General features: G+C 45.3%; 2 protein-coding genes across 5 annotated transcripts in view; one reads left to right on the forward strand and one right to left on the reverse strand.

The window, feature by feature from the left end:
* LOC106892713 (2-oxoglutarate and iron-dependent oxygenase domain-containing protein 3-like) overlaps nt 1-12,835 on the reverse strand; it is a 36,278-nt gene extending 23,443 nt beyond the window's left edge. Inside the window, exons 1-4 of the mRNA XM_014950120.1 lie at nt 12,474-12,835; nt 11,307-11,524; nt 4,787-4,862; nt 3,707-3,749 (exon numbers count right to left, since the gene is read on the reverse strand). Coding sequence (XP_014805606.1) covers nt 3,707-3,749; nt 4,787-4,862; nt 11,307-11,524; nt 12,474-12,835 — 699 coding nt within the window. The remainder of the gene's footprint in view (nt 1-3,706; nt 3,750-4,786; nt 4,863-11,306; nt 11,525-12,473) is intronic.
* On the forward strand, nt 12,575-23,004 carry HEXDC (hexosaminidase (glycosyl hydrolase family 20, catalytic domain) containing). 4 transcript variants are annotated; one of them, XR_001413239.1, is made up of 11 exons: nt 12,580-12,839; nt 13,755-13,919; nt 15,010-15,193; nt 17,244-17,315; nt 18,097-18,292; nt 19,256-19,338; nt 19,990-20,068; nt 20,146-20,247; nt 20,770-20,859; nt 21,613-21,933; nt 22,135-23,004. XR_001413239.1 is itself a non-coding variant. In XM_014952810.1 (10 exons), the coding sequence occupies exons 2-10, from the start codon at nt 13,857-13,859 to the stop codon at nt 21,779-21,781; spliced, it is 1,038 nt and encodes a 345-aa protein (XP_014808296.1). In that variant the 5' UTR covers nt 12,575-12,677; nt 13,755-13,856; the 3' UTR covers nt 21,782-23,004. The 4 variants fall into 4 exon arrangements, 3 of the variants coding, with proteins under 3 accessions (XP_014808296.1, XP_014808277.1, XP_014808289.1); XM_014952810.1 differs by having other exon boundaries at nt 12,575-12,677; nt 21,613-23,004; XM_014952791.1 differs by having other exon boundaries at nt 21,613-23,004.
* The last annotated feature ends 24 nt before the right edge of the window (nt 23,005-23,028 follow it).

Below are 23,028 nucleotides of genomic sequence, written 5' to 3' on the forward strand. Positions count from 1 at the left end.
AACTTACTTGTCTATAGAGGAGCACTCAAAACTGTCCCCCCTCCTCCTGGGGGAACACTCACACTTGAGCTGAGAAAACAGAAGAGCAATGAAGGTTCTACATGGTCACCGAGTCCCAGGCAGCATCAAACTGGCTGTAACTGCAGGCAGTCTGACAGCCCCCCAAACCAGTATCACCTGTAAATACTCTTCCCTCTTTAAATCTTGAGAGCAGGCAGACAAGGGTTACAGGCTTAGGGTAATGCCTCTTAAAAGTTACACTGATTAATTATGAGATACAAGTGTAACCAATCTAATTTATGCATCATTCACATTGCTGGAGGCAGAGAAATTTACTGTGGAAATTAAATGTAATATTTGGCTCTGGGTTCCAGCACAAGTTTACACTAGATACAGATCAGACACAACCAGTCCCTCTCCAGCTCCCTGGAGTTAAGTCCAGCTGCCCACACCAACACAAAGCTGTAGGTAAAGGCACACCACCAAGTATGTCTTTCACAAGTATGTGTTTCCTAAGTGCTATCAGGATGCTAATTAGGAAGAAAACCACGCAGCCTATAGTAGAGGACAAATATTAAGCAGAAGCTTTATCCTCTCCCTGGCAGACACAGAGGTGACAGCATTTTGAGGATGGCAGAGTTGGGTTAGGAGGGCTGGAAGCAGATTAAGGGGGGAATATGGTCTGCAGAACCACTGTTCTACACACTGGTCAGCAGGCCCACATCAGAAATCTTTGTCTGGCATCACAGCCACACAGGTTGTTTGCTTCCCCCAGCAATGGCATCACAGCTACACAGGTTGTTTGCTTCCCCCAGCGATTAAGAAATTTCCTTTTCCCCTGCAAGAGGGAGCTCTGGGTGGCTGCTCCTGCCAGTTCTGCTTCCCACCTCCCTCCCCAGAGACAGACTGCACCAGGGGATGGCTTTTCTGGAGCTTCTAAATAAATGCCAGTAGATCTGATGGCAAATGAGTTGTTTCATTTACACTGAAGAGATGTTATGACGGCAGCACCTTAGAAAGACATAAATGAGTGAGTCATGACTGAAGTGGGAACGCAAGCAGAGGTAGTGTGCAAGAAATATCTGGTAGGGAACAAAGGGAAAGGTCATTATCTTTATAAAGAGGAAAAAAACTTCAGCTGAGGCAAACATCAAGAGAACTAATGTGAATCACATTCTGTGAATGAGGAAGAGAGTATGAAATGACTTCACAGAGACATACAAAGGAAAGCAGATACTGGTGGAGAAGATGCTCCTGTTTGGATTCTCTTCAAAGTTAGACTAGAAGATTACAATGGCCTCTTCCAGCCTCACTCTATGTGTGTAAATAAAAATAAACCCAGGAAAAAAGTGACAAAGAAAAATAAGAAAGCAAGCTCAGCATGACAACTGGGGCATGACTCCTGGGAGATTTCAGTAATTCAGATGTTTGCCAGGACTTTCTCAACACAAAAGGATGGAAAGGGAAACAAGTTTTTGTGCCGTACTTCAAAACTCCAAGGAAGCAGAAAAGGCAGCAAACAAAGGGAGAAGAGAATCCACAGTCACAAACTGCAAGTTTAGGTCTTTAATAAATTATAGCCAGACACATAGACACAAACCCACTTACATGAAATCAAAATATAAAGCGCATGACAGACAAAAAAAGAAGTCAGACACATTGCTTAAGAAGGAGCTACAAAGAAATCAGAGAATGAAAACGCAGTTGGCACCCCAGTAGAAATCTGAGGAAGTTTTATTTGGAATAGTGGGGAGCTCAAAGTGGCTAAAGGAAGAATTAAAGAGAATTAGACAGAAACAAAGAGTTATTTAAGGAATTTAAGGGAAAAAATAGTCTTAGAACAACAGACATAACTAGAGAGAATTATCCAAACATTCTAAAGCCTAAGAAATGTAAAGCAACAAGCCAGCCCTAATCCAACAGGCTTGAAGCTTGAGAGGCACAGGCAAAGCAGCTGGATGAAGTAAGACCTGAAACATTTTGTATTCTATGCACGCGAGAGATCTGAAAAGATAAAAGACTTAAATGAAGAAAGACATTTTCATCTATACATCATCAGCACACATCCATCAGTATTTAATGACATTTGGGAGCCAAGATAGCACTTGTGGGAAAAAATTCACTCCATGACACAGGGAATACAAGCACACACATCGAAAAAGGGAAAAACAGAACAGGGAAGAAAAGGCAAAAAAGAAACTAGGGTAAGAGTCTGTATTTAAAGGCTTCTCCTAAACGTGATCTCCCAGAAACACTGGTCAGCTCTTGTTTTTAGCTTCTTTCAGTGTTTATCCACTATTTTGGATAAGGTGTCAATGTAAAAACACACATTTCTTGCAGCTTTCCCTACGGAGTAACAGCATGCAATGACTGCCTCACGTTTACAGATGATGAGGAATGTGAGAAGGTTTGGATCAGAGTCCAGCCCCCTCAATGGACATCACATTCCTTAACACACTTACTTCACTGCAGCCACAGAATCATCTTTTTTCACTCACATTTCCCTCACCTTTAAAAAAAAAAAATTAAAAACTTTAGTGATGCTTCCAGAATGACACATAGGATGGATTTATATTTGTCTGATACTCTGGCTTGTCCAGGTAAGCCAGCTCAGGATCCCATCCCAGCTCTGTGCACTGGGCAGCAACTTCACCTCTCCTTATGTCTCTTCTGAGCTTTCTCTGCCTCAGTTTCCCCAGTTCCCTGACCCACAGCTGGACATTAGGTTTCTGTGGTCCAAATCCACAAACCCATCTGTGTTACATGTTGGCCTTCGAATCTCTCTCTTTGGAAGTCTTAAAAAAAAACACACGCAAAAGAAAAAACCAGAGGTACCAAAAGAACAGGAAACCCACTTGACAGCACGAATGACAGGTGTCTGTGTTACACGTTGGCCTTCGAATCTCTCTCTGTGGAAGTCTTTAAAAAAAAAAAAACCCACACAACAAAAAAAAAACCCAGAGGTACCAAAAGAACAGGAAACCCACTTGACAGCACGAATGACAGGAGTTAAGCCAGAGGTCCCACAGCCAGAGTAATTAATTGAGGCCAAGTGGCAAATCATGCAATCACAGAACTGAAAATAATCCAAGGGATCCCAACAGAACTGAACAGGGAATGTTAAATTTTTCAATATATTGTTTCAGATGCCCTAATTCAGCAGAGGCCTCAAGTGACTGTGTTAACAACAACTCAAGAAACAGTTTTTGTTCAAACAAAAACATCCTGAGGACAAAGAAGGGGGAAGAAATTAAATTAAATATGCTTGTTAAAGAGAAGTGGGGTTGTTTTCATCTAAAGAATATTATTCAAAGGTCTGCTTAGGACATGACACAGCATATTTTTGTCACTACACAAAACCAATGTTTACGTGATGTTGTGAACCACTGTAATTCAGTTTTCAGAAGTCAGACTTGAGCAGTTCTGCTACAGTAACTGTTTCCAGATGGAGAAGACAAAATCAGTTCAAGAGAGGTGCTAGAAATAACTAAACTGAATAATAGGAAGTGTCAACTGTATTGTAGAAGTCACAAATTACACTGCTAGCAGAAGTATTAACGGGCAATAAAATAACTTTCCAAAGAATTTTTTTCCAAGTCTGAATGGAAAGAAAAATTCTCCATCTCCTCTCCTCAAGCCCCAAAAATGCATTTATAATCTTGCCTTGGCAGTAAAAGAATATAAAAAGTAACAGGACACTGCTCACCCCTCCATCAGATCCTCCCAAGGACAGTCCCCTCTCTGCTATTCTGCAGGCAAAACAATAACCTCAGATGAGAACTGAGTCTGATTATTTTGTCCTTTAATGTCATTATTTACAGCACGTAACTCTTCAGTAAGTGGTATTTGATGCATCAGATATAACCCGATTGAGTTAATAGAAGCTGTAGTTTATTTGAAACTGAATCTTGCAGCCTGCCATGAAAATAAAGCATCCACATTGCAGAACATTTCTGAGCTTGTAGCCCCCTTCCTTAAACCTCCCCAACAACCCCAAAACCAAGTCCTTCAAATATATTCTGGCCAAGTAAGATTAAACATAAAAAACCCAGATCTTGATTCTTAAGGGCAGTACAAATAAAGCTGTACAATGCAGAAATGCTCTATCAAAATCAGAAGCCTGAGTGAATTTGGAATCACAGAGTGGCCAGCCCGATTAGCATATGGCTTTGAGCATTACACTGATAGTGCCTATGAATTTGGAATCAGAGTGGCTGGCCCGATTAGCGAGCAAAGTACTTGTAGGAGCAAAGTACTTGTAGGAGCAGCCTATGGCTTTGAGCATTACACTGATAGTGCCTACTTAAACGATTATCAAGTGCAAATCACACTCAAAGAGGCTGATAACTGTTCTAACTGCATCGTTTGACAGTGTCCCCTACTATTTGATTAAAAACACACCCACTTAGTGTTCATAGAGGACAACAGGGTCAGCACTAGCTCATAATTACCCAGAAAGACTCAGCTGAAAGGAGGCTTATTTTTTGTTCTGTTCTTAAAGGCCAAATGGAACAGAAGGCCAAGTGAAAAATCCATTAAAACTTACTTCATTCAGTTTCCTTTTTTCTCTCCAGAATGCTCATGCCCCACAGAACTAGGCAGACTGTTTGAAAGAGAACTGCATCCACTACAGCAAAAGTGGAAAACGGCTTTTTAAAAAAGTTGAGTGTTTTAACCAGTTTAACCCATCCTCCTTCAGCTAAGGAGCTTTGTGCTACACCTTAAACACTGGCACACTGTCATTAACTCTCCAAGCAGCTACTTTAGGAGCTAAAAGAAAAATTACCTACGGATTCTTTCAGCTTCTTCCCTTGTGATTACTGCATCGGTCACACCTCTTCCACACTTTCTAGGAGTACACCCTGGAACACAGAGGGGAAGAGGAAAAAAAAAAAAAAAGAGATCTTTCAAACAAGGTTCAAAACGAGTGCCCATTAGTTTTCTCCCACTCCCCTTTCAGATTCACAACATTCAGAAGGGATGTTGGTAATCTCAGAATATATAAATTATACTACAAGAAAGCTACACCTCCATTTTTATGTGTTTTGCACAACAATTATCAGAGAGAAGACAAACCAGCCAGAGTTACTGTTGCCTCCGCACAGAATCAAGGCCCCAGGACTCAAACTACATCACTTTCCCTGCTGTCCACTGGAAATCACTGGGGAAAGCATCAGAATATATAAATTAAACTACAAGAAAGCTACACCTCCATTTTTATGTGTTTTGCACAACAATTATCAGAGAGAAGACAAACCAGCCAGAGTTACTGTTGCCTCCGCACAGAATCAAGGCCCCAGGACTCAAACTACATCACTTTCCCTGCTGTCCACTGGAAATCACTGGGGAAAGCACTAGTAACAAAAAAGGCAGTGAATTCAAACATTCCAGTCATAATGCAGGGAGAATAAAAGCACAATGCAGATTTGCTCAACTCTGTCCCCCCCAAACATGGGAGTCAAAAGGAAACAAATAACATTCTGTATGGGGTGTCTATACAAATTTACCCGGGAGTCAAAATTCTGTATGGGGTGTCTATACAAATTTACCTTGAAGGGCAGCTTCTTATATGAGACTTTGCACAAAAGTGTCTTGAAGCTCACAGTTTGGACATACATAATAAAAAAGTCCCTTAAAATTCATTGTTAAGAAATCTAACATTAAATTTTAAAAGCTTGTGGAAAAAATCCAGCAGTAAGAGTTCCAGATGAAGAACATGTGAAAGTTCCTATAAAACTAGAAGTCTGGTCCACAGCAGTCTTCAGGCAAAAAGATCAATTCTGAGCCACCAGAGACCTTGGGATGTCACAGCTGGCATTTAACTGGGAAAGATCCATATATATATGGACATAAAGCCACAGAAAAGTTGGGCTGAGTGTATTTTCTGACATCTGCCAATACACTTACTGCCGCTGAACTGAGCTCCTCTTCAAGGATTATTTGCTCATCAGAACAGAAAGGGGGGCAGGAGGGGAAACTCTTGGAAAGAAATCAATCAATTCATCCACGCAAGTCAAAAGCATCAGTCTGCTGTGACTGAAAGCAACTAATGATAACAATGACCACAGACTGACAGGAAGAGAAATTTTGCCACAGCACAGGTGTTTTGTAGGAATTTCCACTCCATCTTACTGGATATATCTCAATACAGCCCTCCAGTTACACCAGCATTTCAAGAGGAGAGAGAATCAATGAGAAAGATGTGTGGGTGAATAGGCTGAGTACTGGCAACAACATTCCAAATAATACACACTGTTTCCTTGCTTGTCCCTTGTTTGATGTGTATTTAAATTGAAGTCAAAGGCACCAACACCAAGCAGACTGTTTAAACACAGATCGAGGTGAGGAAACCAACTGGATTACAACCCAGATCAGTCACTGCATTTTCTGACTACCCAGCAACAATTCACCAAATTGGCTCAAGACTCACATTCCGGGGAGCACACACTGAATTATGACCTAGGACACCAGCAGTCTGAAATAATGCTAGAGATTACATTCCTAAGCATTCATTTATCAGTGCCAGCACAGAACCCAGCAGTGTGACAAGAATGAACCCAAACCAGTGCCCCCACAGCTCACTTCTCTCCTCTTGACCCTGTGAGCTAAAGAAATGAGCAGAATCAAAACATACCATTTATTAGAAACCACTGTGACGTAAAAAACCAACACCATAAACATTACAAATCCTGGCAGCAGCCCAAAGGCACTTTGCACATTAAAGAACAACATTTCGCAATATGGTAGCAGCCCCAAAGGTACAGAATTCAAACCAACAAAGGCTTTACAGGCAGAAAGTTGTTCTAAATTACAAGTTTGGGAGTGGAGGGAACAGAACGAGGGGGAGCTTCTGTGCCACGTTTCAGGCACACTGTAAATATTCCCTCTGCAACGGGTTTTGTGGAAATTCTTGCATTTTTCAATCTCAGTTCCAGGAATCAACAGTTTGCAAGTTAAAGACCACAGATCTTGCAATACAAATGCAAGCACTGGAACTGCTGTGTTCCTCTGGAGCCTATGACCCAGCGGCTCTGAAAAGCAACAAGTAGCAGCCAGCAAACATTGCAAACTATTACTTGTCTGCCCTAACAAAACTATACACATTTTATGTTGCTGTGCCTTAAAGGCTCCATCCTGCATTCAGCAGTGGCAGATTAAAATCAGTTCTTCACTGCTGAATGCCAGGCTGAAGAGCATCTCAGGAGCCAATTGCCAGGGATGAGACATCTCTGCCTCCAGGCTAGCAAAAACTCACCCAAAGAGCGAGACAGATGGCTGAGGCAATAACAGCTCCCAGCACCCAATTTTAAACTGAGATGCATGTTAAAAAAAAAAAAAAAAACAGCCAAAGAGGAATCAATTTGTATTCCCAGAACTGAAAAAAAACCTTAGCAAACATTTTGTTAGTAACCATAAGACCCACTCAAATTTGCAGAACAGTGATCATCAATCAGAAGTCACGTAACGTATACTCCACGCTGCACCCAACGTTTTGTTGGGTATAAAGATGTCAACAATGTTATCAAGCACAAGTTTGCATACTGGCAGTACACTTTTTTTTGATAGTCCTGTTAAAAACCAGGATAAGAAATGGCTGAGGTAACAAGCCGAGAGAAAAAATGAAGTTTTGAGGGGGTTGGAGAAAGCTGAACACAGAAAAACAAGGAAACTCTCTTAACTACAGGCAAGAAAATGGGAATTACTTTCCTTCTGCCATTGAAAATGCTTGAAAGACAAATAAAATTGTCTTAGACAAGAGGGAAAGCTGGTGTTCAAGGAGAAAAGAGGTGGAAAAGTGGAAAAGAGGTGGAAAATTTAAAAGAGAATGTCAATACTCCAGAAGAAAGCTGTTTAAGTAGAGTTTTCTTGTATGACGTTCTGCAAAAAGGACACTAGCAAAGATTTCTGGTTTCAGAAGAGATTTGTGCTATTTCCAGCCACAACCAACAGCACAGATCTTAACCTTTTGGAATGGTTGGCACTGGAGAGCCTACATTTGGCAGAACAACAGTTACGTGCCAAGGGTCTCTCACAAAGATCTGGCAGAGACCATGCTGGAAGCAGGAGGTGTGCTGAAGGCAACAGCAGCAGCTGAGAAGAAAAACAAGAAGACAGTCCAGCATGAAGTCAGGCAGGTACCAGCAGTAAGGCACAAACACTGGATGAATGCTAAGGAAAAATCAAAACAGTCTGTTTGTTTGGAAACAATTTTAGCATTAAGAAATGTGTCACCTTTGTTTAAGATACAGGAGCACTGAAGTGTTAAAAACATACTTGGAGAATCTGCACTCAGGAGAAGTTCAATACCAGGTACCTTCCACAAATTTGTACCTAATAGACACAGAATCATTCACTTACTAGATAAGGCACTTGGCTTTGGATCCAAGAATTGCATTTTTTTCAATCAAGGTAAAGGAGGAGCATACCAAAACACACAAAACCACCATGGCCCCTGCAGTGCACAGAGAACAGATGGTAACACAGGGGCCCAAGTGCCTGAACTGCAGCTTTGTCTTCTACTTAAAGAGGTACTTGGCCAAGAACCATCCACTGCCAAGACCAGGAGGATTCAGATGAGAAAAAAAGCCCCATCATGATGCTGCCCTAATGCAATCCACCTCAAAGCAGCACAAGAGGAGGCAAGGATTTACTGGATGCCATCCCCATGACCACACCAGCAGTTGAGGTGTTAGACCTTTTCCTTCACCGTTCACAGACTTTTCTGCTTCCCACATCCACTGATCTGGCCTCTGGAAAAGCATCCTAAAGCTGTGTCCTGGGTAGTGACCATGGGTGCTCTGTACACTGACACAGTATGTCAACACACATAAGAGTACACAGGGGTTCCATCAGACACACCAGTAGCCACAGTAGCTATAAGTAGTTACCCATGTCTCGAGGCAGCAGAAGTAGCCAAGATCCATCTAGAGGGTTCAGAACTCAAATGGGACTGTGCTCACAGAACACCCTGTCTTCTGCAAATATAATAAGTTAAGTGCTCGGCCTCTGAAAAATAACACATTTTACTTCTGTATGAAGCATCTTTACTGGCAGGCAGTGCTATGGAAATAAAACCACTGCTCTGACACCAACTGTCCTAGCATTTGAAGCTAACTAGAAGCTCGGTTGCACTAGTTCAGTTTGAAGCAGGAACAGGTGCATAAATAAAAAAGCTCATCTTCACTGTGGAAACTTTACAGCTGAGCATCAGACACCGAGCGATGACAGGAATGTGCCTCCTGCTGACACCGAGCCAGCAGCTGCGGGTGTCAAGCCAGAGCAAAGGCAGAGGTTGAAAAGCTATTGAGTGACAGAAGGTTATTTCAAACAAAGCGACTAAAGCTCCGGAGCCGAATCCGATTTGGCAGAGAACCCCAACCCGCATCTACTGCCTCGCTAAACTATGGGGAACACAGAGGTGGAGCGAGGAGGTCAGCTGTGGTGGGACAGCGAGGCTCAGCAGCTCACCACCACCCTCTTGTGGGGACCAGGCAGGAGACGAGAGTTAAAAACCCAAGAGCGAAGTTCATTATCACAGCATGGCTTCAATTAACCACTTAACGAAACAGATGTTCACACTTTTCTGATACCCCTGATCTCTTTCTGAAAGCACAGTCGAGGGAAACACATGTAAATACATCTGCCGAAACCCCAAATCAATCACAAAAGTGAATAAACAGCAGCAAGCGAAACATCTAGCAGATGACTCCCCTTCGTTCCTCCTGGGTTGATGAATCCTCCAAAAAAGTTTTCCCTCAGTGCTGCTACTGGAGCATCTATCTGACCACAAACTACACAGACTTTTGGTTTATGTTACAAGCCTTTCAACCAACAGCACCAGGAGGTGGAGCCACCTGAAGAGGACAGGGGAGTTACCTCCACACCTTTGGGGCACCACATCCAGGCTGCAGTTTGATGAACACTTTCTACCAAAATTGGCACTGGAAGTTAGAAATCAAAGTCATAGAACCTCCCAGGTTGGAAGGGACCTCAAAAGATCACCTGGTTCACCTTTTGTGGTAAAGGGAGCCTGGCTGATGGTTAGGTTGATGGTTGGACTAGATGATCTTTAAGGTTCCTTCCAACCTAGACAATTCTATGATTCTACAATCTAGCACCATGTTCAATCACATCTTGAAAACCTCCAGTCATACGGACTCTACATCCCAGTGCAGCTTGTACCCACTGCCCCTTGTCTTCTCCATGTGGCTCCTTGTGAGGCAGGAGCCTCCATCCTCTTTGTAGCTGCCCTTTAAGTACTGGAATACTGTGATGTGGTTCCTCCCGATCTTTCTCTTCTCCAGAAGAGACCCAACTCTTTCCTCACAGGGCAGATTCTCCAGCCCTTTGATCATCATCGCTCTTCCTCAGCTCCAACAAGCTTCTTCCAGCCTCCACACTTGTCTCCAGCTTTGTATCAGCCACAAGTGGTTTGTCAGCAACATAATAAACCAAGTAAAAACTGATTTGGCTAAAAACTAGCTCAGAATTTTTTTTATTTTTTTTTTTACACAATAGCTTATCAGTCAACACACAGCTAGACATAAAGGTAGGCTGACAAAGCAAGAGCAGAGCTGCCTTCTGGCAGCAGCACCAGCTCAAAATGCTCATCAAGATACATTTTGCAAATCTGAAAGGGAACACCAGCATAGCTCATCCATTCAAACTGCAAGTTAGACTCTCACTGCTCTTCATCAGAGAAGATGAAAATCCTCCCTTTCTCTATAAGATCCCACATCAACACTCTAAAGAAATAAGGGGCAGGTGAAACAAATACCAATTTGGCAGAAAACAGGCTCTGCTGACAGACATAAAGACAGAAAAGTGCTTTGCAGGCAGCATCAAAAGCTGCAGCACACACACATCTCAAAACAAGTGTCAGAAGCTGGCATTTGTGCCATTACCACATGCTAGTAGCACAGACAATATCCTAAATTGGTTCTGTTCCACACCCTGTATGGTATTTACCCGTAACAAACTAACCCACAAGCCTATTACAGGAATCAACAGAGCATGAAAAGACACTAGAAACATATACACAGAAATGTATTTCATACAGCCTAAGCAAGCAGTTTCAGAAGGGAATTACGTAGGAATAACAGAAAAACCTCTCAGCTGCAGCAACTTCTGGGCTGGCCCAAGAGGTATGAACATTTGGGGATTTAAACAATACACCCAGCAGCCAGGTGTGAGAAACACTGGAGCTTTGCAGCACAAATTTGGTTTAAGAGCCTTAGAGAGCAGTCAGCCTGCTACAGTTCCCTGAGGGCTGCTTCATCCCGCTTTGGACAGTCCTACCCAGATACCTTCAAATCTTTTGTGGCTGTTGTAGTCCTCAGAGCAGGGGATCTCAACGAACTTGTCCTGAAGGCTCTCCCTGCGATGAGCCAGCACCTCTGTGACTCCATCCTCAGCACTCAGGTAGTTCCAGCTCAAGAGGCCACCGACAGCAGCAGACGAGAGCAGGAACACTGCCTTCAGCCACCTCCACCGTGACTCTTGCTGGCCTCTGCTCTTCTTGGCACTAGGGAGGGAGCACAGCAACAGCCCCAGGTAAGAGAACAACTTCACCGCTCCCAAGCCGCTGAGGTGACACTATCCCACCTGATACTGGGGAGACCCCCTCACAGACCAGCACCAGTACCAAAACTGACCCCTCCTTTTGAGTATACAGAATCACAGAATCACATGGGGTTGGAAGGGACCTCTGGAGATCATCTACTCCAACCCCCTGCCAGAGCAAGTCCACCCAGAGCAGGTTGCACAGGAACGTGCCCAGGTGGGTTTGAATGTCTCCAGAGAAGGAGATTCCACCCCCTTGCTGGGCAGCCTGTTCCAGGGCTCTGCCACCCTCACAGAAAAGAGGTTCCTCATCACGTTTAGGTGTTTTGTGCCCACTTTCTCTTGTCCTGTCCCTGGGCACCACTGAAAAAAGACTGGCCCCATCCTCTTGACACTCACCCTTTCAGTACTTATAAGCATTGATCAAATCCCCCCTCAGCCTTCTCTTCTCCAGACTAAAAAGCCCCAAGTCCCTCAGCCTCCCCTCATAAGGGAGATGCTCCAGGTCCCTCATCATCTTTGCAGCCCTCTGCTGTCCCTTCTCCAGCAGTTCCCTGTCCTTCCTGAACTGGGGAGCCCAGACACGGTCTCATTGCTCCAGATGGGGCCTCCCCAGGGCAGGGCAGAGCAGAGGGGCAGGATGACCTCCCTCCACCTGCTGCTCACACTCTTCCTGATGCCCCCCAGGATACAATTGGCCTTCTTGGCCACAAGGGCACATTGATGGCTCATGGGCATTCTGTTGTCCACCAGGATTCCCAGGTCTTTCTCCTCAGAGCTGCTCTCCAGCAGGTCACCCCCAACCTGTCCTGGTGCAGGGGGTTATTCCCCAGATGTATATGCACACATGCAATTTTTATCCCTCTTTCACGCCCGGGGGTGACGGGCCGCCCTCCCACAGGAGCTCCCACAGGCCGCTCCCCTCAACCCGCCGGGCCCGGGCGCTTCCACTCCCGCGGACGACGGCCTCCGCTGCCAGGTGGGAGGCCCCCTCTGTCCCCTCAGGTGCTGCCGCTGCTGCGGGCGCTGGGCGCCAGCGGGCTGCTGCTGGAGTATGAGGACACCTTCCCCTACGCGGGGCCGCTGGGGCAGCTGCGGGCCCCTCACGCCTACAGGTACCGGCCGGGGGTGGGCCCGGAGGGATCCGCGGAGCCGGGCCGGGCCCTGAGGTGTCGCTCTCCCCCCGCAGCCCCGGGGAGGTGAGGGCGGTGCTGAGCCAGGCCAGGGCGCAGGGGCTGGAGGTGGTGCCGCTGGTGCAGACCTTCGGGCACATGGAGGTGAGCAGAGAGCGGGTGGCATCGTGCCTTCGATGCCTGGGAGCGCTGGGGGGGGCGGGGGGGGCGATTTTTTGGGAAATCTCCATCATGAGTGCTGGGCCTCCCGTTATCCAGCTTCCCACGCTCGGGACGCTGCACTGAGCACCCCGGTTCCTTCTCATCCTGAGGTGTTTCATGGTCAGAGACCACTGTGGAGCAGCAGCCGTGTCCCTCCTGCCTGTACCATCCCTGCACAGCCCCCAGGGAGAGGCCTCGTGCAGTCCCCTGTGCCCACTCACAGCCAACAGCCCCCGTGCCCACACACAGCCAACAGCCCTGTGTCCACGCACAGCCAACACCCCTGTGCCCACACACAGCCAACAGCCCCTGTGCCAACAGCCCTGTGCCCACACACAGCCAACACCCCTGTGCCCACACACAGCCAACACCCCTCTGCCCACACACAGCCAACAGCCTCATGCCCACTCACAGCCAACACCCCTGTGCCAACACAAAGCCAACAGCCCCCATGCACAGCCAACACCCCTGTCCCCACACACAGCCAACAGCCTCATGCCCACTCACAGCCAACACCCCTGTGCCAACACACAGCCAACAGCCCCCATGCACAGCCAACAGCCCCTGTGCCCACACACAGCCAACAGCCCCCATGTCCACACACAGCCAACACCCCTATGCCCACACACAGCCAACAGCCCCCACGCACAGCCAACACCCCTGTGCCCACACACAGCCAACAGCCCCGTGCTCACCCACAGCCAACACCCAGGTTTTAGCAGGACAGCTGTTATGCTCACCCACACCCAACACCCAGGTTTTAGCAGGACAGCTGTTAGCAGACCCTGGTAACACAAGAGGACACTGCTGTCCCCCTTCGTGTTGGGGTTGTTCCCCGAGCTCTCCTTTCTCTTGCAGTTCGTGCTGAAGCACAAAGAGTTCGCTCATCTCCGGGAGGTGAAGGTGTTTCCCAACGCCCTCAACCCACACAAGGAGGAGTCGCGGGCGCTGGTCAAAGCCATGGTTGACCAAGTCATGGCACTGCATGAAGATGTAAAATGGTTTCACATTGGATGTGATGAGGTGCGACTTCTCATGAGCCAGGAATTTTTTTCTTTTGAGGAATGATGATAAAGGCCGAGGCTTCTGCATTTCCCTGGTGCCCAGGCCACATTTGGGTATGATCCTGGGGACAGAAAACACTAACTTAGGAAACTCTTTTTGACAATAAATTGTTCCAGTAGCACAGGATGCTATTTCTGTTGCTCTAAGTATAATATCAAAAGTATTGAAAGCAGTTTCTTAATGCTAACTCAGCATTTGGTTTTAAGTGAAATGAGTATTTAAAGTGAGATAGCAATTGGAGGTATTAATTAAGAATCATGTGAGTTTGGCTGTTGGCTCGTTGTTCTGGGCAACTTATTTAAAGTAAGCCCTTTTGTGGTGGGAAGTTTGGGGTATTTTCTCTTGGTAGTTTGTCTCCTTGAGGAAGAGAACCTTGAGTTTCTTAAACCCCTCCCTATGGCACACAGATCCCTGAAATTCTTTGTGATCACCTTAACTGTACTGATAGTAATTTAGCATTTTGCATCCTGTTGTCTGGGAACTAGTGGCAAGGTTAGATAGGGACTTGCAAGCTTTTAAAAAGAAAAAGTACTGTTTATGTGGAATAAATGTGGTTTAGATTAAATCTGCTCTAAAACAGCAAAGAGTTTTAAATGCATATTTAGCTCAATAGGCCCAAATCCACTCTCTGGGTAGGACCAAGCACACTGGGGCCGCGCGTGGACGTGCCCCCAAGTCACTTCTAGATTCAGGTACAGATGATCTCCTTCCCCAAGACAGGAACTTCATTTTATGTAATTCAGGACTTTATGGATTACTAGATTTGAACTGAGTAAATCTGGTGAGAGCTATTTCTGAAGACGAACCTGGCAAAGACAAATACAGCAGGCATTAATTATTAATTATAGTTTCTATACAAAAATTCCCTTACGTAGTGCACTTATTCATGGCCACAATGTCCTGTAGGCTGGTAGAAGCACTTGCAGTGTCTTCAACACGGAGAGATGCTTTTAAATATGTCCTCTCTGTGTGTCACATCTGGGCAATAGGTTTTAAATATTGTATGATTTGGTGACACTGTGTCAAACTCGTTCATTTGGTGTTCCAGGTGTATTACCTGGGCGAAGGAGAGGAGTCAAAGCAGTGGCTGCAGCAACAAGACAACACTCCTGAGAAGCTCTGCTTATCCCACATAAAAGCAGTTGCAAGTTGTGTGGCCTCGTCTTACCCCGGCGTGACGCCCGTCGTGTGGGATGACATGCTCAGAGGGATGAGTGAGGAAACACTGGCAGGTGCGTGATCCCTCAGGGGGCGAGTCATATTCTGGAGCCTACAAAAACCTTTCCACAGGCAGTTAAAACAGATTTGTTGGCAGCTGAAAGTAATGAAGGTGAGAAATCTGAGAATAGTTGAGATGTGATTGTTAGACTGGACAGCAGAGACGTTCAGTCCTTGGCTGTGTCACAGACTTTCTGTGTGACTCCAGGCAAGTCTCAACACGGAGTACACTTTAGTTCTCCATCTGGTAACAATAGCAAACAAAACAGTCATCATGCAGTGGTTGCCATCAATTCTACTTCCTTTACACATTACAAAACTCCAACTATTACCATTTGTGGTCTCAGTCTAAATTTCTCTGCCTCTCACCACCTTCTGATGTTGGTTCTTGCTCCGTGCCGCGTCTGGTTCCAGTGGCACAGGCTTCCATGGAGGAGCTGTGACACTGTGAGCACCTTTGGTATGTGATCCTAGAGCACATTGGAGGGGCTCCCATTCTGAATTGTGGGGCAGCTCCAAGGCCTTGACGTCACAAGTCTTGTCTGTTGAAAAATACAAAACCACTGCAAAAATTTGAGTAGTTCCAGCGCAGACAGAGTTCCAGCATTTTCAGATCCACCTTCCGTGTCTGCTTGAAACAGACAATACCTTGAGGAGCTGTGTGGCTCCTCCAGCAGTGACCAACCTATTCACAGCTTTGATAGTGGGAAATTGTGCAAAAAAATGCAGGTGGGTCCCATGTGGTTTCCACGAGAGCAGCACAGGATGTAGTAAGTGCACTCTGCTGCCACAGGCAATAGCAAACAAAACAAATGGAAACGGGATGCTGATGAAACTAGTAATAAAGGGATTTGAAGCTAAACCTGTATCTTTGTTTGTACTTCAAAGGCATCTTGAAAAGCAAAGTTCTGTGCAAACACAGCTCAGGTAATCTCTAACTTACAGGGTGACTATTTCCTTTGAATTTAGCTGAAATCTCATTTGTACAGTGTGTGCAGCTCCACCGGTCCAACCCAGCAGGTGTGTACCGATAGATTTGAGGGAGTAAGAATGAGATGGGCTTGGAATGAAGGGGTTCTCCAATGAAGTGTCACTGCTGATCCGTATTAGAGGTTTCAAGATGTCTAAGGACTTGGTGACCACTGGCACATGAACCCACGTGTTCAATACCCTGGCCAGGCTGAAAATGCCCAGGGGCACTTTAGCTGTAAATGAAGAATTCTAGTGATCTGAATTGTGGGGCAGCTCCAAGGCCTTGACGTCACAAGTCTTGTCTGTTGAAAAATACAAAACCACTGCAAAAATTTGAGTAGTTCCAGCGCAGACAGAGTTCCAGCATTTTCAGATCCACCTTCCGTGTCTGCTTGAAACAGACAATACCTTGAGGAGCTGTGTGGCTCCTCCAGCAGTGACCAACCTATTCACAGCTTTGATAGTGGGAAATTGTGCAAAAAAATGCAGGTGGGTCCCATGTGGTTTCCACGAGAGCAGCACAGGATGTAGTAAGTGCACTCTGCTGCCACAGGCAATAGCAAACAAAACAAATGGAAACGGGATGCTGATGAAACTAGTAATAAAGGGATTTGAAGCTAAACCTGTATCTTTGTTTGTACTTCAAAGGCATCTTGAAAAGCAAAGTTCTGTGCAAACACAGCTCAGGTAATCTCTAACTTACAGGGTGACTATTTCCTTTGAATTTAGCTGAAATCTCATTTGTACAGTGTGTGCAGCTCCACCGGTCCAACCCAGCAGGTGTGTACCGATAGATTTGAGGGAGTAAGAATGAGATGGGCTTGGAATGAAGGGGTTCTCCAATGAAGTGTCACTGCTGATCCGTATTAGAGGTTTCAAGATGTCTAAGGACTTGGTGACCACTGGCACATGAACCCACGTGTTCAATACCCTGGCCAGGCTGAAAATGCCCAGGGGCACTTTAGCTGTAAATGAAGAATTCTAGTGACAAGCCACAGCTCTAGTCACCTGCTACTGCACCAAGAATGTGTCCTTAATCCTCACTTTTAAGTGCCTGTTCTCCATGACTTAGAAGAACTGTGTTCCTTTCAGAGTCTGGGGTCCCGCAGCTGGTGCAGCCGATGATCTGGGACTACGCAGCAGACCTCGACGTGGAGGGCAAAGGTTTGTGCTTCTCTGCTAAGCTGCTTCTGAGAAGCAAAGAGCTGTTACCTCTTAAACAGAATAGCCAAACCAAATAGTATGGTTAAAACCTACCTTAGACACAAAAATATCTCTATCTTTGTTAAATTGCTTCTTACTGCTTTAGTAGCAGAAACATAGTGCTTGTTTGATTTCACATAACAGTTGCTATTATGTGTTTTCCTTTTCTATTTATGCTTCTCCTGTGAAGGGCTTGCATTGGCTGCTGCTTGATTTTTTTCAAGCGGGCTGTGGAATCACTGGGGGGAGACTGAGGGGTTTTTCAGAAGCTCTGTTACGTTAACTCTCCTTGAGTTAAAACCAGCGGGAGCAGATAGCTCCTGACAGAACAGCTTTGCAAAAGAAGCTTCAAGGCTTCAGACATCTATAGAATTCAAAAGAAGAATTCCTAAGGGCTCTAGTATAGGGTATTTCTTTGTTGAGAGGAGAATCAGTGGCCAGAGGGTGTGCATGCTCGTTGCATTCACTCAGTTCTTGGAATTGAGCAATTCAAGGGGATGGAATATAGAAACTGGGCACATGGAAATGGGGGGGCAGCCACTGCAACAGGCTGCTCAGAGAGCATGTTAAATGTCCCCCCTTGATGATGCTCAGAACTTGATGGGACAAGACTCAGGAGCCTGTTGCAACCGTTCCTGTTGGAACTGTTGGAACCTGGGTTCCTGTTTATTGGAGCATTAGAGTCAAGGCAGAAAATGGAGAAAAACTTGTCCTGTAAGTGCTCTTCTGTGTCTCGTGGCAGTGTGTCTCATAGAGAAGTATCGCAGATGTGGCTTCTCCAAGGTGTGGGTTGCCAGTGCTTTTAAAGGAGCTACGGGAGTGAATCAGTCTCTGACGCTTATCGGGCACCACTTGAAAAACCACCTCCAGTGGCTGAAAGTGGCAAGCAGGAGCCCCCCTGATGTCCTTGAAGGTATCGCCCTGACTGGCTGGCAAAGGTGAGGAACATCTTTTTAAATGGTTCTGAGGATCATGTGGAAAAAGCCTTCCACCCAAAAACTCCCTGAGAGGTACAAGGAGGCTGGGGATTCAGAACTTCACAACCCTGCTGTCCTTCCTGTTGGTTCCTGCTGGGGTTCCCCTGCTGCAGGTGGAGGGTGATTGCAGAGTTCCCATCAGCTGCTGTGGCATTAGTCAGCAGGAGGAATTGTTTTGGCGGCTGGCAAAGGTGAGGAACACCTTTTTAAATGGTTCTGAGGATCATGTGGAAAAAGCCTTCCACCCAAAAACTCCCTGAGAGGTACAAGGAGGCTGGGGATTCAGAACTTCACAACCCTGCTGTCCTTCCTGTTGGTTCCTGCTGGGGTTCCCCTGCTGCAGGTGGAGGGTGATTGCAGAGTTCCCATCAGCTGCTGTGGCATTAGTCAGCAGGAGGAATTGTTTTGGCAGATGCCAACAAGAGCACATCAGGATTGAAGGCTTGAGTGGACTTTGTGCCACCTGGAGCTGCTTGTAGATGGCATAGTTAATGGGTGGGGTGTATCTGGATGTCTGACGGGAATTCAAATGGAACGATGCTGCGTAAGAGAGAACTTGCTAATGTAATGAAGGAGTAAAAGGGTTTTATGCAGCAGCCAGGAGGTCTAAGGGAATGCCAGAGAGCTGAATTCCAATTTCTGACCCTCATTTGTCTTGGGAAAGTAATTTGGTTTGTATCTGTTCTTATTCCTAAACCAGGAATGCTTGGTGTTTCAGAGAGAAGGTCCCTCCTCTGAGACAGAAACTGATATTTCTAGAGGTCTTTGAATTTTAGTGATTGAAATATTAAAACAGAAGGTCCCTTCTCTGAGACAGAATTTCTAGAGCTCTTTGAATTTTAGTGATTGAAATATTAAAAGTTCCCACTTGTTTCGTAAGTTCTAATAGTAAAATGTCTAATTAATGAATGTTTTCTTATTTAGGTACGATCACTTCTCTGTCTTGTGTGAGCTTCTCCCTGTGGCAATTCCGTCCCTGGCCGTGTGTCTGCAGGCGCTGGAGAACGGTACGTTCCATGAATTCCATGAATGCCAACTTCACTCTCTCCCAGCTAATGCCTAACACACCAGGGAAGTCACCTTGCCCTGAGGTTGGCACAGGCTTCTTACCATTTTAAGGTGGTTTGATTATCTGATCGTGGTCAATTAAGAACAATAAATTATACATCTTGCACGTTTGCGATACAGGATTTAGATTAGATCTCATTGACGTGTAAACAATTAGTTTTAACTAATCAATTTTCTTAGGTAGTGCTCTAGGTAGTGTGCTGGCTGGTAAAATACTTCCTGTAGTTTCTGCTTTTCTTTACAGGCAATTGCAAATAGAAATTTTATTTTTGTCTTTCAGCATTTCCTATTTTTACAATAAAAAACCCACAACCTACTTGTTCTAAAACCCTAAAATTAGCCAGCACCCCGAATGGGAAACTCGTGGCAAGGAAGTGCTTTCCTAACACAGTTGTGTGAGAGACACTGTGCTCCTCCCATTCCCAAGTTTCTTTCCCCTCTTCTAGTTTCATTTTACTCTTTAAAAAATCTTCACCCGAGAGAACTACTGAGCTAATGCTGAGCACTCCAGAAAAAAAAAAAAACAAACACTTTTATAAACATTGTGGTTATTTAGGTTCTTTTTACTTATTTCCACTGTCTTCTGCTAGGTGGCTATTCTGAAAAGACTAAAGAAAAGGTGGAAAAGCTCCTGGGAATGTCCAACCTGGAAACTGAAACTTTCATGAGGTAAAATTCCAGCTGGGGAATTGAGATGCTTCTTGTTGCACGGTCAGTTCAGAAACTCACGGATCCTCTTTGTCCAGCACGAGCCTGGGGACCTTTCCTGGGAGCAACATCCTCACGCTTGTGACGCAAGTTAGTTTCTACCTCAAGTCATCGGTGGATGAGCTTCTGGAAAGGAACAGGTGAGAGATGCTGACGTTGATCCCGGGGCTCTCTGAGGGGTCTGGGGGCTCTGTCACCTCAAAACGGGGCTTTCATGAAAGTGACTCCCACAAGGTGGTCGGTCACGGAAACATCCAGCTCTGCAGTTTGGGCACCGCAGCCCTAAAGAGTGACACCTCAGCAGAGTGTAACACTTAGATGCAAATGTTCAGCAGAATTCATACAGGCTGTGTGCTGCCTTATTTCCCATTCTTTCCCAAATTAAATCTTACTGTTACTTAAAATGAAATTTTTTTAATGGTGCGGTTAAAGGAAAAGGAACTTGAAATGAAACTTAAAATGCAACAGATGATCAGTTGCTCTCATCTGCCAGGACAGTCTTCTACAAGCTACTTCCAGAAATAAGTGGACTTAAATTTACATACTTCTTAAGCATTATCTGTGTGCTGAGGTTCAGCCAAAGCCCTGTCACTGCCCTGTCAGCAACAAACACGTATTTCACTGCTGTTTCACAACCTGCTCCTACTAACGTCCGTTTTCAGGTACGTCACAGGCTGGTTCAGCCCCTACCACAGAAAAAGGAGGATTATTCATCCTATAATCATGCATCACTTCCAGCCGGATGCCGTCAGGTAACGCCACTTCCTTCGCATCACGGGGGAAATCAAGTCTATTTGGGGCACTCGGGTACATACAGCTCTGAGTCCCTGCCTCTTTCTGTAGTTATTTCAGAAGCATCAGTGGAAACCAAACAATATGAACTATTCATAATATATTTTAAACAGAAGATGTTTATCTTTGTCTTCTGTTGAACAATTTCTTTGACTACAAGGATAAAATTGGTGTTGGAAAAGCTCTCCCTTCCCAGGGAGTTACTCCAATATAGAGTGTTTTCGTCCTGTAGGAGCTCACCGTGGGCCCAGGCAGGGCTGGAATAAAACCTGTCCCCTCTCCCTGCTCCCTCAAACTCTCTGGGCTTTTCAGATTCATGCTGATTCACGCTAAATGCCTAATTTATAAGCTTTTTTTTGCTGTGATAAGGTGAATATCCAACTGCATCCGCTCTTCCTGATTAAACCCCAGAGTTAAGTTCCCAACGAGTCTCACCGTGGGTTTCAGTTACACTTAAAATGTGTATAGTGTTTTTTTCAGCTCGCATTTCAGTACTTTCAAAGTCATTGCACAAGAAAAGTGCCGAGATTAATGGCACTTAAACAGCATCGACCTTTTGCCATCTGCACGAAATCAAGTCCTGTGAGCTTTTGCAATAGATGCTCCTTTTCCTGTAAAGTCCTTTTAAGGCCTGTGCTGGTTGGGAAAAGCGCGGTGGGGCCCTCCCTTGAGGCAGAACTCACTAGAAATGTGATTTTCTTCCTTCTGCTCAGTCTCCTGGCCAAGTGGAACGCTGTGGTGCGAGATCTCCAGGCAGCCATGGAGCAGGTTTTCCACACCTGCACCGTAGAGGAGTGGATGGAGGAGAACGTCCAGCCCAGCCTCCAGAAGCTGCAGCGAGTGGTGGAGGATTTAGATGAAGCAATAAAAGCACAGAATTAGGGGCGTTTCAATTCCTGTGTCGTACTCCCCGGGGAAAGGTGGCAGCTGGAAATCTGCAACTAGTCACACAGCGAGAGGTTGTCATCTTGAGAGCTGAAGCAAGAACTGAGATTAAACAAAAGTGACCTGAAGGCATAAAGGAATTTATTAGGGTAAGAGGCTTCAACTCTATATAATTTTCCTGTTGTAATGTATTGCTGGGCCTTAAATCCCCTGCCCTGTAAGTCAGATCAGCTCCCCTCGTGTAACACAACGCAGGAGCGAGTCAGAACTCGGCTGTATTATGGGGCAGGAGAAAAACCCCATTTCTTCCAAATTCTGTATTTGTAGCAACAGACTTTCCTACATTACAGTGACCTGGAGGAGTTCCACGAGTTCTGCTCTGGTCAGTAGCCAACATGTCCTCCCTTTGCAGTTTTGAAATGTGTAAAGCAGGGAATTGCCACCCAGCTTTTGGCAAAGTCCAAGCAAGGAGTGGGTGCTCGCCGGGTGACACCAGACTCAGCAAAGAGGAGCTGGGCAGTGACAGCAGAAAGCAGGGGAGCTCCAGAGAAGGAGTTTATTACCAATAATCAAGGTGAGACCAGACTTTGAGGGGAAAATTGCCAAAACACATCAGGCTGCTTGATTTTGCACCAAGGAATCACCCAAGTCTGGATTCATCCCGGCAAAGACGCACCCTCCGCGTCACGGCATCTGCTCCACTGTGTGAAACCCACCCAGCACAGGTCTCTCCAGAGCTGAAACACAACTGAAGTCTATTGAAAACGAGGGAAAAAATGCTGTTTTATTCTGCTTTAAATGTTGAACTTTTAACAACGTATAGCAATATATTTTGTGGACTTCACTAGAGCATTAAGGTAATCACCACAGTGGAAAAGAATTCAGAAGTCTGGTAGCGAAGTGCGCTACTTTGCCCTGACTATTAGAAATATTCCTTGTTTGCTTCATTTATTGCTTTCTTGAAAGCCTTATTTGGGAAGCACAGGTAGTGATATTTTCTTGGAACAATCCATTATAAAGCGCACAGCTCCAGGTACAGGAAGTACAGCATAAGGCAAATTTTAACTTATTTAATTAGAGCTACAGGAGTTTGGTCCACAGGCAGATTTTTAACTAAAAAGAATCATTTCTATGTGTACTGGAATTACAGAAATCACATACCTTGAAACTAAGCAAGATCTTAATTTATTTTACTTTAATAAATCCTTTGATACTCCAAATGTTTGTGTGAAGTATTTTTCTTT

Source organism: Calidris pugnax, unplaced genomic scaffold (assembly GCF_001431845.1).
Source record: "Calidris pugnax isolate Ruff unplaced genomic scaffold, ASM143184v1 scaffold9, whole genome shotgun sequence".
Taxonomy (NCBI): Eukaryota; Metazoa; Chordata; class Aves; order Charadriiformes; family Scolopacidae; genus Calidris; species Calidris pugnax.